Genomic DNA, 17,059 nt, shown 5'->3' with positions numbered 1-17,059 from the left:
TAGCTAGGACTCTCTCTCCTCATCTCTGTGTGGAGGCTCTCCGGCCGTGCGTAGCTGTCAGGAGTCTGACCCGCGGGGCCAAAGAGGCGGCCAGAGCAGGGGGTCCTTATTCACAGGTTTAGGGGAAGTGCGCTAGAGTGAATGGTGTGCTTGTAGTTGTGGATATGGGATGTGCAGTTAGCTATGTGTAAGGTGTAATGTCAGGACTGTGTGTGTTAACCAGTGAGTGCAAGGTGACAATTGGCGGGACAGGTGTTGTTTGAATGTGCGTGCGTCTGTCAATGAGTCCGGTCCGAGATCCAATGGGAGTTCCGTGGGAGGAGGTGTGGGCGGTACCGGGAGGACAGTCCGAGGGGGTTCTGGAGGGTCTGTGGACACGCGGGCAGGGCAGAGGTCCGTGGGAACACAAGAGGAGCTGAGAGAGGGAGAGGGTCCGTGGGAACAACATCCTGGGGAAGACACAAACGGGGTAAGGCTGGGTTTACAAAGACAAAGCAGGCTAGTAAAGATCACACTCAAGGAGCTCCACTGTACCGTTAACATTTGGCTACGATCTGGTGACGATCTGGGTTGTTCAGAGGTGGAGGTCTGGTCAGAGGTGGAGGTCTGGTCAGAAGTGGAGGTGGAGGTCAGAGGTGGAGGTGTGGTCAGAGGGGGAGGTCTGGTCAGAGGTGGAGGTCTGGTCAGAGTTGGAGGTCAGAGGTGGAGGTCTGGTCAGAGGGGGAGGGCTGGTCAGAGGTGGAGGTCTGGTCAGAGGGGGAGGGCTGGTCAGAGGGGGAGGTCTGGTCAGAGGGGGAGGTCTGGTCAGAGGTGGAGGTCTGGTCAGAGTTGGAGGTCAGAGGTGGAGGGCTGGTCAGAGGTGGAGGTCTGGTCAGAGTTGGAGGTCAGAGGTGGAGGGCTGGTCAGAGGTGGAGGTGTGGTCAGAGGGGGAGGTCTGGTCAGAGGTGGAGGTCTGGTCAGAGTTGGAGGTCAGAGGTGGAGGGCTGGTCAGAGGGGGAGGTCTGGTCAGAGGGGGAGGGCTGGTCAGAGGTGGAGGTCTGGTCAGAGGGGGAGGGCTGGTCAGAGGTGGAGGTCTGGTCAGAGGGGGAGGTCTGGTCAGAGGTGGAGGTCTGGTCAGAGGTGGAGGTCTGGTCAGAGGTGGAGGTCTGGTCAGAGTTGGAGGTCAGAGGTGGAGGTCTGGTCAGAGGGGGAGGTCTGGTCAGAGGTGGAGGGCTGGTCAGAGGTGGAGGGCTGGTCAGAGGTGGAGGTCTGGTCAGAGGTGGAGGGCTGGTCAGAGGTGGAGGGTTGGTCAGAGGTGGAGGGCTGGTCAGAGGTGGAGGGTTGGTCAGAGGTGGAGGTCTGGTCTCCAGCTGAGGCTGCCCAGCCCCTAAGTCTGAAGTGCTAACAGTAACTATAGTAACAGTACTCCTATATGCTAACATGGATATCTTAATAACAACACTATAGCTTACAATTAGAATCAGAATCAGTTTTTATGATTAAAAAAAAGTTTTTATTTAGTTTTATAATTTCGTCGGCCTATTTAGGAGAGGCGCTCATATTTATAAGTGTTAGATAAACATGAAACTTCACTTACCTAAGCAAAAGGGTCTATTTTGAAGTTATATCAGGTCTCTTGGCTTACGTTCGCCATGTGACTGCAGAACATCACCATCAGAGGGCAGCAAAGAGCTCTAGTCAGAGGGATAAGTCAGTCCTGAACCTCTCCTTCAACTCTCAACCTACAGTGACCTACTGAATGCTTTTATAGTGACTACTCTCTTCTGATACGAGAGGCTTACAGCTGACAGGGGGTAATAAGCTTAAAGGCTTTAGCTCAGTGATATAATGTGACACAGGTGCCCGAGGTTTGTGAGACCTAGTAGTTTGAGTAATCAACTAGATATCATGTACTGTACTGAATGACCGGCCCTTAAATAAGGTTAAGTGGGTTGTTTTCTGAAGATACCATGCTCAATTAGGACACATTCACTCCTCTCTTTGATGCTGTTCTATGTTTGGTGTTACGTGAAAACAAATCCCCCTGAACAAACAACAGCCACATTCCTCTACTTGCCGTTCCCATGATGCTTTGTGAGACGGACCTCTGTACATCCTGGGCGTGTGTTTCCGCTGTCGCCAGGCTATCATACGTGTTATCAGAGGGGCTGAGATTACACAGACAAGACTAGGATTATTATGTGGGTCAGTGGACTACATACAGGTGTTCTATATTCTATATTCTATCTTATAGCTCAGGAGGTAGAGCGAGTCGTCCAATGATCGTAGGGTCAGCGGTTCGAATCCCGGCTCCTCCTGACTACATGTTGAAGTGACCTTGGGTAAGATGCTGAACCCCAAATTGCTCCCAATGAGCAGCCTAGCGCCTTGCATGGCAGCTGCCGCCATTGGTGTGTGAACGTATGGGCGATGCACCTTAATGCAGCAGGAATTACAAATATTGTTATATTGGCAGCCTTCTATATGTGAGTCAGACTTAAAGTGCAGTATGGGTTAACTACACACAGTGGAATACACTACATTTTCTGTGCCATTCTTGAAAAATCATGAATCAAGTGCTTATTCTGTTTAATTTTTTAGTTACTTTTTGTGATATTTAGAAATCAACAAACTATTTGAGCAGTGGGGGAGGAACTGAATAATTACTGGTCAAATTGTTTTCCAGTGGGGTGAATCAGTCACTAGCATTAGGACAGTCTATGGAAGTGCAGGAGAAATATTCTGTGCAGTGCAATCCCACAGACAGACACTGGCACTTTCTTGTTTTATTGCAATCGGTATCGTTGCAATAGAGATGGGTGAGATCTCTCACAGCTTTCGGTGCAGGCTCCTTTTTGAAAAGGACTGGCTGTAGTGATACATCATCTTTTAGTATCCAACCTTTTCCAACTGGATTCCAAAGGAGGGGTTTAGCGATATGACTGTGGCACCATATACCAGTTTGGTACATCGCCCGTAGGACGTGCTGTTCAAAAGCACCTTCAGTGGGAGGCAGATGTGAGACTGGCATGTCTGTGGTTGATGTGAGACGGGCATGTCTGTGGTTGATGTGAGACTGGCATGTCTGTGGTTGATGTGAGACTGGCATGTCTGTGGTTGATGTGAGACGGGCATGTCTGTGGTTGTGAGACTGGCATGTCTGTGGTTGTGAGACGGGCATGTCTGTGGTTGATGTGAGACTGGCATGTCTGTGGTTGATGTGAGACTGGCATGTCTGTGGTTGATGTGAGACTGGCATGTCTGTGGTTGATGTGAGACTGGCATGTCTGTGGTTGATGTGAGACTGGCATGTCTGTGGTTGATGTGAGACTGGCATGTCTGTGGTTGATGTGAGACTGGCATGTCTGTGGTTGATGTGAGACTGGCATGTCTGTGGTTGTGAGACTGGCATGTCTGTGGTTGATGTGAGACTGGCATGTCTGTGGTTGATGTGAGACTGGCATGTCTGTGGTTGATGTGAGACTGGCATGTCTGTGGTTGATGTGAGACTGGCATGTCTGTGGTTGATGTGAGACTGGCATGTCTGTGGTTGATGTGAGACTGGCATGTCTGTGGTTGATGTGAGACTGGCATGTCTGTGGTTGATGTGAGACTGGCATGTCTGTGGTTGATGTGAGACTGGCATGTCTGTGGTTGATGTGAGACTGGCATGTCTGTGGTTGATGTGAGACTGGCATGTCTGTTGTTGATGCAAGAATGCAACGGAGCTCATCGAGAGCTTCGTTGATTGTAGTCTTGTCTGCGATGTCTGCAGGAAGAGGAAATGGCAGACAGACACAGTGAAAGACCAGATCTGTTGATAAGAGCTTCCTTGTGTCTGTTGCCAGATTAAACATGTGAGTCTTGTTATCACTGGTATAAACCTGGGAACCCCACCTTACTGAGATCAGGCTGTGACAAACAGATGAGGTGCGTGTGTGTGTGTGTGTGTGTGTGTGTGTGTTCATGTTCAGAATCTTTGAGTAAAATCTGATCCTAGGTACACCCCTCTCCAGGCTATTGTATCACATCGGACAGAGTTGAGTCAAACAGTGATGGTGTGCAGTTTTACAGAGCAGTGAAACATAATGACATGATGAATACTTATGTTTACAGTTTACACCCCTACCCTACTACACAGAGAGAGAGAGAGAGAGAGAGAGAGAGAGAGAGAGAGAGAGAGAGACTCGGGGGCTGGCTCCCCTCCAGTCCAGTACTCCAAGCCAGGTTTTAGCTCATTACCAAAAGAGGGTCTTCAAGAATCAACAGCAGTCCACAGGAGGAAAGTTTTTTCTGAACCTAAAAAAGAAAAAAAAAAGAAAACAAGGGAAGAAAGGAAAGCAGATAACAGTTGTCTGGGGACTGGGGTGTGGCAGAACCGTGTCGTTGACACCGAAGACAGCAGCCCGAGTGATGTTGAGGCGAGCCAGCCCGGGACAGAGAGAGCACAACACAGACCGCAGCATTCCTTTTTGTGGTCCTCATATGCGCTGATATTCCCTTTCGGCTTTTGGGGCTCTGTAGATCATCGCGTTATCTAGTCTAGTCTAGTCTAGTCTATCCTGAGCGCGTCTTTGTGTGGAGGTGAAGCGAGAGTGAGCGTGCGCCCGGGGGGACGTGTGGAGGAGTTCCCTGTGTGACCCTGCCTGCCTCCAGATGTTTCTCTTTTGACAAGAGGAATAATCAACGGTAACCGAGAGGAGAGCAGCTGTCGCCTCGTTGGGCTCCGAGGATTGGGTTTTCTGGCGAAGAAAACCATGCAATGTTAATCGGTAGGCCTAGTCCTCGCCAAATTGACACAATACAGGTCAGATTTAAATGAAGTAGGAATAACCTTTCTATCCAAGTTGGTTCAGCACAGCCCCGCTGCTTTCTAATGGAGACACTCTGGTTTAAGACCTTCCTATGCCTGGAGATTAGTGTGTGTGTGCTGTGGTGTGTTGCACCGTCCCTGCAGGCCCACCCGAGAACACATGACAAAGGTAGGCTATGACATTGTTTGAGAAGATACGTTGCGTGTAGCCTATGCCTTTCTTCAGCTAAACAGCAGTTACGTTAATAAACATGACTTTGAAGTTCACGAAGTAGGTAGGCTAGGCCTTTATCTGCATTGTCCAGTTGTCAAAGGGTCCAGCTCGGACTCAAGAGATATGACTTTGGCGTAGAGAGGTACCGTGTCGTGTTCTGCTACAGTGTGTTCTGTTCTGGCCCAGCTGGCGATCATTGATCCTCACACACGCTCTCATTCAAAGAAAATTCATCCCAGAAACGATGGTCTGGACCATGACGTGTGTGTGTGTGTGTGTGTGTGTGCGTGTGCGTGTGTGTGTGTGTGTGTGCGTGCGCATGTGATCTGTCATCGCTGGACAGGGAGCAGCTTTAGTTTTGTCCGTCTTTTTTGTTGTGTGTGTGGTTGTTCTGATTGGTTCAACGGTCTGTCTGTCAGCTCTGATCGTCTCTCTTGTTTGTTCATCAGTGGTCAACCTGCTGGCTTCTCTCAACATGTCCCTCCCTATCAAGGGCGTGTCCAAGACCGAGGGCGAGGCGCCCGGAACCATAGCATATAAGCTCCGCCCCCGCGCGCCCTACCTGACACTCCCCCATGAATACTCCCACTCCCTCTCCTCCGTGCTGCAAGGCAGCATGGGACTTCACCTGGTGGGGCGTCAGACGGCCGACGCCCACGGAGTCCTGCTCTCCTTCCTCTCCTCCTCCTCTTCCTCCCTCCTTCTGCAGCTCTCTTCCTCCACGCGCTCCAACTCCCTGCGTCTGGACTACCGGGCCGAGGCCCCGGGCCAGGGGCTCGTCAGCGTGCTCTTCCCAGGAGGAAGCCCCTTCTCTGGGGGAGGCTGGATGCGGGTGGCCCTGGGCCTGGAGCCCGGGCGCCTGGCTCTGTTCGTAAACTGTAGAGAGGTCGTGGTTCTTTGGAGGAATGAAGAGGAGAGGGTCAGCCTGGAGATGCCCCCTGACCTGGTCATCACGCTAGCCAGCCGGCAGAGAGACAGCGAAAGCAGGTTTACTGTGAGTGCTAGCGCACACACACACACACACACACACACACACACACACACACACACACACACACACACACACACACACACACACACACACACACACACACACAGTACACTAAACTTGCATTATGCTTAACTGTGCCAAAGAATATGCTCCCTCTTTCTCTTCCTCTCTCTCTCTCTCTCTCTGTCTCTCTCTCTCTCTAACTCTCTCTCCCCCCCCCCCCTCTCTCTCTCTCTCTCTCTCTCCCTCCATAGGGATATTTGCAGACAGCTGAGATCTCCACCAGAGCGTATCAGCAGCGTCCCTGGCACTGTGACAACGTTACAGGTACAGGGTTATTAAACTCCCCATCCGAGCCATGCACACTACAGTACACATCTGCTACTGAGCCATGCACACTACAGTACACATCTGCTACTGAGCCATGCACACTACACTACACATCTGCTACTGAGCCATGCACACTACACTACACATCTGCTACTGAGCCATGCACACTACACTACACATCTGCTACTGAGCCATGCACACTACACTACACATCTGCTACTGAGCCATGCACACTACACTACACATCTGCTAATGAGCCATGCACACTACAGTACACATCTGCTACTGAGCCATGCACACTACACTACACATCTGCTACTGAGCCATGCACACTACACTACACATCTGCTACTGAGCCATGCACACTACAGTACACATCTGCTAATGAGCCATGCACACTACAGTACACATCTGCTAATGAGCCATGCACACTACAGTACACATCTGCTACTGAGCCATGCACACTACACTACACATCTGCTACTGAGCCATGCACACTACAGTACACATCTGCTAATGAGCCATGCACACTACACATCTGCTACTGAGCCATGCACACTACACTACACATCTGCTACTGAGCCATGCACACTACACTACACATCTGCTACTGAGCCATGCACACTACACTACACATCTGCTACTGAGCCATGCACACTACACTACACATCTGCTACTGAGCCATGTACACTAGAGTACACATCTGCTACTGAGCCATGCACACTACACTACACATCTGCTAACGAGCCATGCACACTACACTACACATCTGCTACTGAGCCATGCACACTACACTACACATCTGCTACTGAGCCATGCACACTACACTACACATCTGCTACTGAGCCATGCACACTACAGTACACATCTGCTACTGCGCTCTGGGAGGGAGGGAATTTAAATCTGGTGTGGAAATCAGAAACTTTCACAGTGATCCTTGGCTAGCAGCAAACACAAATGAGGAGAGAAATGTCATTGTGTTGCTCCCATGTGCATAATACACATATCTTACAGACACTGATACATAATGCAGCCAGAGAGAGAGAGAGAGGTGGGATGTTTCTGAAAGTACATAAAAGTAGAGAGAGAGAGAGAGAGAGAGAGAGAGAGAGAGAGAGAGAGACAGGTGGAATGTTTCTGAAAGTACATAAAAGTCATTTTGGCTCTTGGCCTTCAGTTAGACTATTAAAGAGGTCTCTTGAGCTTGAGAGTTATGGTGTGTGTGGGGGGGTATGCATCTGTGTGTGTGCAGAAGGGGAGAGAAGGAACAAGCTTTTGGGGGTTTCCGGATGGGATATGTGTCAAGGCCTGGGGCTGAACATGAGAGAGATACTTCCGTCCATGTCTCTCCTCTCTTCTCTCTAAACCGCTCTGCCTCTAGTATCCTCTACTCTGAAACTCTCCCGCTCCCCAGAGCTCCTGGCCTTTGTAGTTTGTATGTAAACAAGTTTGCCCCACTGCTAACTGCACCCCTAAGAAAGGGGATTTGACCAAGCACACATCAGTCCCTGATTGGTTTCAGGGCGTCTGGATGTGAATGAATAAGGAGATCAAGCAGTAAATACAAATGATGATAGAGGCATGCTAATATCTACAGTCTGTGGTGGGTTGAACTCTGACCTTAGTCCAGCCTGACCTCAAAGAGTACTGCCCCTTGGTTAGACCACCCTGAACAATGAAACACTGATGTATGTATGTATATATATATGTATATATATATATATATATATATATTGTGTGTGTGTGTCCCCAAAGCATTAAGGTCCTGTGTAGATAAGATCCCTTACCCCCTGGAAACTCCCTTGTTTGTTTGTTTATTCGATCTTAACTTCTAATTCTCATTCAGACGATTCCTGTCTGGATGTTTGTTTAGATCTGAATGTTTTATTAGATGCTGGGATACTGGCCGAGAGTTGAGAGACCTCTCTCACTATACACCCCCTTCATTCTTCTCTCCACCCCCCCCCCCCTCCTCTCTCTCTCTCCCTCTCTCTCCCTCACTCTCTCTCTCTCTCTCTCTCTCCCCCCCTCTCTTTTTCTTTCTCTCTCTTTCTCTCTCTTTCTCTCTCTCCCTCTCTCCCTTGCTCTCTCTCTCCCCCCCCTCTCTCTGTCTGTCTCTCTCTCTCTCTGTCTCTCTGTCTCTCTCTCTCTGTCTCTCTGTCTCTGTATCTCTCTCTGTCTCTCTCTCTCTCTGTCTCTCTCTCTCTCTCTCTCCCCCTCTCTCCCTCTCTCTCTCTCTCCCACCCCCCCCCCCTCTCTCTCTCTCTCTCTCAGACATTCTGTCGGCCTCTCCCCCCGAGAGTGGCGGCCCCCCAGGTTCCCGGCAGGAACAACCCCAAACAGAGGCCCGTCCCTGGGAGCCCCAGGGTGACCAGCCCAAGAGAGGTGTGGTCCTGGGGGCCCCCGGATCCCCCCAGGCCGGGAGGCCGGGCCCCCAGGCCCTGGCCGAGGAGAGGCTGCGGGGCCTGGAGGAGAGGCTGGAGGGCCTCACTCTAATGCTGGATATGGTCAAAGCTCAGGTAAAGGCAATGTCAGCATTTTTTTCATTTCATTTTCATTTCAAACCTTTATTTAAACTCATGGGGCAATTGAGGTTTCCCTCATTTCCAATGCTGACGAGCTCACAAGCAAACACAAACATCAACAAAACAAGCAATTTACAAGAGTAATTAAGAATTAACAATTAAGATCCAAAACAGTGACAAGTTGATGAACCAATGTCTAGAGCCATGGCTCTGAACTCTGTATGGGAGGGAAGCAGCGCTAGCCTTGAACAGCGCTTGTTGGTAATGCTCATGTTGTTGGTAATGCTCATGTTGTTGGTAATGCTCATGTTGGTAATGCTCATGTTGTTGGTAATGCTCATGTTGTTGGTAATGTTCATGTTGTTGGTAATGCTACACGTAGGGGATGTGTGTACTCCCAGAATGCTTCTCTGCGTGCCTTTCTTCAGCGTCCGTCTCTGTGTGCAGAACGTTGACCTGGAGGCGCGTGTGAGGAACCTGGAGGGGTGTGAGTGTGTGAGGCGGCGGTGTGTGTGGGAGGGTCACGACGTGGAGGAGGGGCAGCGTTGGGAGACTCACCCCAACACCGTGTGCACCTGCACATCAGGACAGGTCACCTGTGTGACTACCCCCAAGGGTGAGTACAGCTCCTGTCACGCACTCACACACACACACACACACACACACACACACACACACACACACACACACACACACACACTCATCAAACCAACACCAGATACACCCAAGTCATACACATGCCTTGTGTCTGGATCCCTACAACCTGATTCATTTGGAGGCAGTGACCAGTTGTCATGGCAATACGACAGCCCCTGTCATAATGGGGGGGCGTGTCTCACTCAGAGCTCTGACCCCAGGGCGTGCTCTGACCCCAGGGCGTGCTCTGACCCCAGGGAGTGCTCTGACCCCAGGGCATGCTCTGACCCCAGGGCGTGCTCTGACCCCAGGGCGTGCTCTGACCCCAGGGCGTGCTCTGACCCCAGGGCGTGCTCTGACCCCAGGGCGTGCTCTGCCCCCGTCCCACACACCTGATAGACAGGTACAGTAGCATGCTACCTAGAGAGGACTAGACTCAACTAAACTAGAGAGGACTAACTAGACCAGACTCAACTAAACTAGAGAGGACTAACTAGACCAGACTCAACTAAACTAGAGAGGACTAACTAGACTAGACTCAACTAAACTAGAGAAGACTAACTAGACTAGACTCAACTAAACTAGACTAGACTCAACTAAACTAGAGAGGACTAACTAGACTCAACTAAACTAGAGAATAGTTACTAACTAGACTAGACTCAACTAAACTAGAGACAGTAAACTAGACTTGACTCAACTAAAGTAGACTAGACTCAACTAAACTAGAGAGGACTAACTAGACTAGACTCAACTAAACTAGGCTCAACTAAACTAGACTAGACTCAACTAAACTAGAGAGGACTAACTAGACTAGACTCAACTAAACTAGAAAGGACTAACTAGAGTTGACTCAACTAAACTAGAAAATCAACTAAACTAGAGAAGAGTTACTAACTAGACTAGACTTAACTAAACTAAACTAGAGAAGAGTTAACTAGACTAGACAAGAGACGTCTAGACAGCACTAGACTACATAGTGTTAGACTTAACCACTTTCAGACCACTGACTGTTTCTTATGTCAGTGGAGTTCACTGTTCACACTCTTCAGATTGTGTGTATTGTATATTGTGTGTATTGTAGTTTTGTGTGTGCGTAGTTGAGTTGTGTGTGCGATTGAATGTTGTAGTGTTTGGCAGCTCTGCCACAATTTTCCAAAGAGCAAGTCAGGTCATCACTGAACGGTCATGACAACTTTTGAGGTGGGTCCCAAATCAAGGAGCTTTGAATCTTGGAACTGTCTTGTGTGTAGAGTTATGGGTTTTTCTGTAGAGCTATGTATCGCTACTAGAGTTGTCTCTTAGCTTCTTTAAATCACTGTTGTATGACGAGAGATTAAGTGTTCTGTTTCATGATTGACTGTGATAGATTTTAGTGCCGTTGTGCTCCAACCTATTCCCATAGCTGTCCACCACCGTAGCTGGAAACCATACAGCTGCTGTTCTGTAGCTGAAGGCTTTTATTGGCCTGCAGTATTGAACAGCCAATCACGGTGTTGTGCTGGGCTATGTTTGTCTGTAGCCAGTCCTGCTGTGGTCTAAGCTGAGGTCTGTATCTGCGCTTCCTCCCTGTCCTGCTGTGTTCATGTGATGGAGGATGAGGAGGGGTCAGAGGTTATGTGTCTCCTCCCCCTCCCCGAGGCGCGTTGGCGGTCGAGGCAACGGGGCAACTGCCGGGGGTCACAGGTCACCGCAGCGACGCCGCTCCTTCAGTCCCGCCTCCGGCCTCTGCGAAGACTTCCTGTGCCGCTCGGGAAACGGCACTGGCCACTTCCTGTCCCTCTGCGCCCGCAGAGAGCAGTGCATGATGGGCCGTCTGCTGCTTCCGTCATCCCAAACCAGGCCCTCCCTCTGGCTACATCGCCATGGATACAACGTTTCTAGCCTGGACAGGACGTTCCAGGGGTGCGTTCAAATTCAGAGAACATAGCGAACGTTTGTGACGATAGCGAACTATTTTCTGTTAGCTTTGTGTTCGCCGCAAACGTTTGCTAACAGAAGCTAACAGTCTGGAGAGGTAGTTCGCCAGTAACGGAACGAGGATCACAATGGATCCAGGCTTACTGGAGATGTGCTCCCATGGGGATTGTTGCGTTTATGGGAACTATTTGGAATGTTAATTAAAAGCCGTTCAAATGTGACCGTTTGTAGAAAACATGTTTGCGACGAACGTTCACCTCTGTTAGCTGAATTTGAACGCAGCCCAGTACTAGGGCTCTGGTTACCGTGGTAACAGAGAGGGCGACTGAGTTGGCCAGACTCATCACCCAACCCTGACAGCCTTTAACCGACAGCTTCAGCAGTTCAATTTGATCCTGGCAAAGGTCTCGCTCCTTTTTGACGAGGACGTGAGTCTTCAGTCCCAAGGGGAGACTGTAATGCCCCCCTCACAGGAGAACTCTGAGATGAGCCTGGATGGCCAGTCTCACAGGAGAGAATTAGGACGTGGTGCCTCCCCAGACCTTCTGTCTGGTTAAGCACAGGGTCTCCCTCTTAAATTTGAGTGAGCGCAGATTTTGAGAACAGTGAAGCTTCTTCAGTCATAGAGCCGGGGGATTCAGGTCAGTCTGTTCGTATGGGCGGTTTGGAGCAGAGCCCTCAGCTCTGGAGGCGTCCAGTGAAGGAATCCCATTTGCCTTCCAGGCACACTTACTTTCAGGGCCGGACTGGGTGAATATTTCATGCCAGGAGTCATGCCCAAGTCAGGCCACGAGCAAAGCCGACGCGGTTAGATGGAACACTTTCAGTTTCGTTTTGTTGACGGGGGGGGGGGGTGCTGCGCGATTTGTTGACGGGGGGGGGGGCAGGCCATTCACCGCGTGCCAGGCCAGTTGCTGCGCCAGGCCACCGGGAAAACTCCCGGAAATGTAAAATCCAGCGCACGGATGTTTTCATCAATCTGCCTTTATGAATCGCTAGTTGTGCTTACATAGAGCGAGGGCTTGTTGTGGTTTTTCACATGCCTCTGTAATATGATCTTTAGAAACGAAATAGCTTCTACGTCTTTAGAAACGAAATAGCTTCCCCACTTGCTCCAGCAGGCATGCGCACAGCGCGCAAACTGGCTATTCTCTGTCTGTAGGCTACACTCACGGCTCACATTCTCTACGCTACGATCGGCGTCCATCATATTCTAAGTCATCTTCTATATCCTCAAAATCTGATAAATATTCAGGCATATTGCACACAATATTCCAGGCACCAACAAGCCGATCGTAGAGTAGAGAATGTGAGCCGCGAGTGTAGCCTACAGACGTAACGGAGAATAGCCAGTCTGCGTACTGTGCGCATGCGTGCTGGAGCAAGTGGGGAAGCTATTTCGTTTCTAAAGATCATATAACAGATGATTACAGAGGGATGTGAAAAAACACAACAAGCCCTCGCTCTATGTAAGCACAACTAGCGATTCATAAAGACAGATTGATGAAAACAACCGTTTCGCGGCAGAAAATAGATTTTTTAGAAGCTGCATTCTCGGTGCCCCATCTGCCGCCATTACATGGATATACTGGCTCACGCTGGATTTTAAATTTCTTCTACAGGCCTCCGAATAACACCAAAGTTATCTCAGTGAGTCAAACGTCTTATAATATGCCGTAAATAAGGTCCAGGTTGTCAAAAACGAGCATTCTCCTTTAAAACAGGGCTAAACATGCATTTTCCCTTTACTACTCCTTTAATAATAGGGATACACCGATATGAAAATTTGGGCCGATAACAGATTAAGATTAAGATTGCTGTCATGGCCGATAACCGATATTTACCGATGTCGATATAATCTGTATAAAAACACATTTCTATAATACTCAAATGTTATACATACTGAAAAACACATGGAAACACTGTCTCTATTTCCAAAACATTTGGAAAAGCCGATAAATCTTAGATTTACTGCATTGTTTCCTCTCAAAAACAACACACACAACAGCAGCTAGACAGAAATAATTATCGGTTGTTCACATCGGCCCTGTTTTACACATCGGACCGATACGATATACTAAAAAATGACTAACATCGGCCGATACCGATATGATTGCCGATATATTGTGCATCCCTACTCAATAATAAGTCCTAATGAGCACTTTACATGCTGCTGCTTCTGATACTTTCCAAACTGTGAAAAGAGGAAGTTGCCAACAGGTCGTGTCCCTCTTTTGATTCAGCTCAGTTCAGAGTTCAGAATACAGTCAGAAATGTTAGTTACATTCTACTCTCATTCTTATTAATGTGATTAGTACAATATATATGTTTACTTTAATAATAAAAATACATTGTTTAGTTTAACTGCTAGCATTGCACATGCTTATTTCATTTCAATCAATCTAGACATCACTTTGTTACTTTACTGGTCAGTCATCCCCCAGATAATCCTCAGAGTTTGACCCTAAAGCCCCCTCGGTTTCAGGGGATTTCATTCTTCTAAGATCAAGTGAAGACTTCCTTCTTCCCTCCCTGGCCTCTGGTTTGACCCTGCTGACCTCTGGTTTGACCCTGCTGACCTCTCGGGCCACAGCTCTCCTGCCCTCACGAGGTCAAAGGACGAGGCTCAGGAGACCGCATTCCTTCGGCAGTGTGTGTGGCTACGTATGTGTGTGTGTGTGTGTGTGTGTGTGGGTTTTGCCCAGTTGAGAGCCGAGTCCCCCCCCCCCTCCCCAAGGCTGGAAGACAAGCCTACTTCCTCCCCTGGCACTGCTACTTCCTGTGCCTGGGGGAGCATGAGCCAACTGGCTGTTCCCTACTCTGAGTGGACGCTGGACTCGGGCTCGCCGCGCTCCTCGGCTGCCTGGCAGGCTGGCCTGTTTGGAGGGTCAGGGGAGTCCCAGGGGAGACCCGGGGGAGACCCGGGGGAGACCCAGGGGAGACCCAGGGGAGACCCGGGGGAGACCCGGGGGAGACCTGGGGGAGACCCAGGGGAGACCCAGGGGAGACCCGGCTGTGTCCCCCAGCACCCCTTCCCTAGCTTCCTTCACGCTCCCGCTGGTCCACCTGTTTCCGACGGAGCTCCGACACCTCGGTCCCCCCAGTCTTCTGTTCTATTCTCACTCTTATGTTCCCTGCAGAACAGCAAGTGAGACGGTTCTTATGTTCCCTGCAGAACAGCGAGTGAGACGGTTCTTATGTTCCCTGCAGAACAGCGAGTGAGACGGTTCTTATGTTCCCTGCAGAACAGCGAGTGAGACGGTTCTGTGAGGAGGCTCCGTGTTGCGTCAGGTGCAGCTGCCGGAGGCAGTGACCCCCCGGGGTGAGGCAGTGACCCCCCAGGGTGAGGCAATGACCCCCCGGGGTGTGTCAGTGACCCCCCGAGGTGTGGCAGTGACCCCCCAGGGTGTGGCAGTGACCCCCCGGGGGTCCCCCCTGGCCGCCTACGACCCCCCCCTCTACCTCTCATACAGCGCCGTCCGGGACGAGCGCTGGACGCGGTGGCAGGAGAGGTATGGGGACGGACACGGGCGCGCTCTCAGAGACGGCTGCCCTGCCCGGCAGAGGCGTGTGAAGACGATGCCGTTCGATTTCGCTCCCAGCGATGCGATGTTGTCACAGTGACAGCTGTGCACGGCGTACCTACCCATAATCCCCGGCGCTCCGTATACTGTGACGTCATCAGGGACACACCCCCAGGAAGGCAACGGCACAGTCGGGCGGCGACTTCAACCGCGGCGGTTTTGACCGTCAGGGTTTTGAGCGCAGTGGATATGACGGCAGTGGTTTTGAACACGGTGGTTGGGACCGCCAAGGTTACGGCTTTGACCATAACCACATTGACAGAGAAGGTTATGATTTCTCTGGCTACAATCGCTACAGGTTCTAACCCTGACCAGGTTTGGATTGAGGTGGGACAGAGTGTCACAGAGAAGGAGGAAGAGGAGGAGAGAGAAGAGAGTCAAGGTGATGTCAGAGCTCTTCGGGGATGGAGGCTACAGCGTTGATGGGTTTGACCCGCTCAGGTTGGACCGGGCTGGTTTCAATGTTCTTGGGGTTCGACCAGATGGTCATGATAAAGACCACTGGAACTGGTTCTTCTATGGACCACACTACCTGCTTCCACACACAGCAGCTGAGCTCAGCCAATCCCCTCGCTCTCCACCACGTCACACGCACCTACCCTCCAATCACGTCCCTTCCCCAGCTCTGGCTCATGCAAGACTAGATGGCTCTTGACCCTGCGGAAAACAGGGCTCTGGTTGGTCAGCTACAACGGGAGTGGGCGGGACAGAAAGCTGATAGAAACCATCCTACCTTGGTGACTTCTCAGAGGGGGAGGGGCGTCTGGCTGCCAATCACCCCTGATCCCTGAACTTTGAGTCAGAGTAAGTTGTTGTTTTTTCGTCTCCTCTCGGTTTGGAACACTGTAGCTGAATCCCAAATCGCGCACTTAGGCGAAAGTGCAGAGCACTCGCGGCCTTGTGGCCTTACATGCGCGTTCCCGCTAAGTCCACAAGGGCTCAGGGTAGTCCCAAAACGGAATTGCTAGGTCCACAAGTGCGCCACTGCCGCCATTTTGCGCACTTTAACCGCACTTACCGAAAGTCCGCAATTTTGCGGACTTAGGAGCAGAAAATACCCACAGCCCACCGCGTCTCATGTGACACGGTGCTTGAGTGCATCCGAGTCATGATCCGAGTGCATCACACATAAATGATGACATTTGCAGATAACACAACATTTATCTTGAAATCCACATGCTGCAAACATATCCCACCCAACATTTTTTATTATAATTAAATTAAAACAGACGTCAATCGGTCAATTTGCAGAGCCGAGCGGAGAGCTGAGGGGAGCGTCAGAGCAGCCTCTGCGTCGGAGGGATGCGGCAGCCAATGAAAACGAAGGGGGAGGGGCATTGAGCGAAACTGGCTTGGCACGCCGCTGGAAGTGCTGTCCCATTTAATTCACGGCCCTGCACCCTCTGGCCCTTCCAGCTGACGTCAATTAAGTGCTCAGGCCTCAGGCCGCAAGTGCGGTTTGCGCACTCAGATTGGGATTCAGCTTATCTCTAGGTTGTGTTTTTGAGCTGCACTGGTTTCCTGGTTGTCCTTTTGGCTCCGCCCCAGTGACCTGCCCCGACCTCTGCCGATAGGCTCGTTGCCCCGAGGCGGAGTGCTGTGCTCATAACTGCGGTTCCTGCTTCTCTGAGTGGGCGGATCCAACCAGCGGTGGCCATGTCATAGGTCAGGACTGGTGACCGCTGGGGATGGATGACATCACTCAGCTTCACACTGCTGCGTTGATGTTTTCCACACACACACACACACACACACACACACACACACACACACACACACACACACATGATGATGTTGACACTGCTGTCTTAATGTTGTTAATGTACAAAGCCTTAGCTTGCACAGCAAAGTTTCTCAGAATGAACATATGGATTGAATTGACACCAGTGAATGTAAAACAGACATGGGTTCATATCTGAGTTCTCTGGTGCATTCTTCTGTGACTAGAATTAAACACACACCTAGGTAATGTTAGACTGCCTTCACCTGTAATGCTGATTGACACACACACACACACACACACACACACACACACACACACACACACACACACACACACACACACACACA

General features: G+C 50.4%; 1 protein-coding gene across 1 annotated transcript in view; it reads left to right on the top strand.

Annotated features, from left to right (window-relative positions):
* Positions 1–302: 302 nt before the first annotated feature.
* kcp (kielin cysteine rich BMP regulator) overlaps positions 303–17,059 on the top strand; it is a gene marked incomplete at both ends in the record, with an annotated part of 40,428 nt that continues 23,671 nt past the window's right edge. Inside the window, 9 exons of the mRNA XM_084453210.1 lie at positions 303–393; positions 5,456–6,000; positions 6,252–6,324; positions 8,644–8,846; positions 9,300–9,468; positions 11,144–11,390; positions 14,143–14,465; positions 14,800–14,975; positions 15,091–15,220. Coding sequence (XP_084309336.1) covers positions 303–393; positions 5,456–6,000; positions 6,252–6,324; positions 8,644–8,846; positions 9,300–9,468; positions 11,144–11,390; positions 14,143–14,465; positions 14,800–14,975; positions 15,091–15,220 — 1,957 coding nt within the window. The remainder of the gene's footprint in view (positions 394–5,455; positions 6,001–6,251; positions 6,325–8,643; positions 8,847–9,299; positions 9,469–11,143; positions 11,391–14,142; positions 14,466–14,799; positions 14,976–15,090; positions 15,221–17,059) is intronic.

This window comes from Borostomias antarcticus (genome assembly GCF_949987555.1).
Source record: "Borostomias antarcticus genome assembly, chromosome: 18".
Lineage (NCBI taxonomy): Eukaryota > Metazoa > Chordata > Actinopteri > Stomiiformes > Stomiidae > Borostomias > Borostomias antarcticus.
Note: the sequence above shows the minus strand (reverse complement) of the source record. Positions and strands in the feature narration are given on the sequence as shown.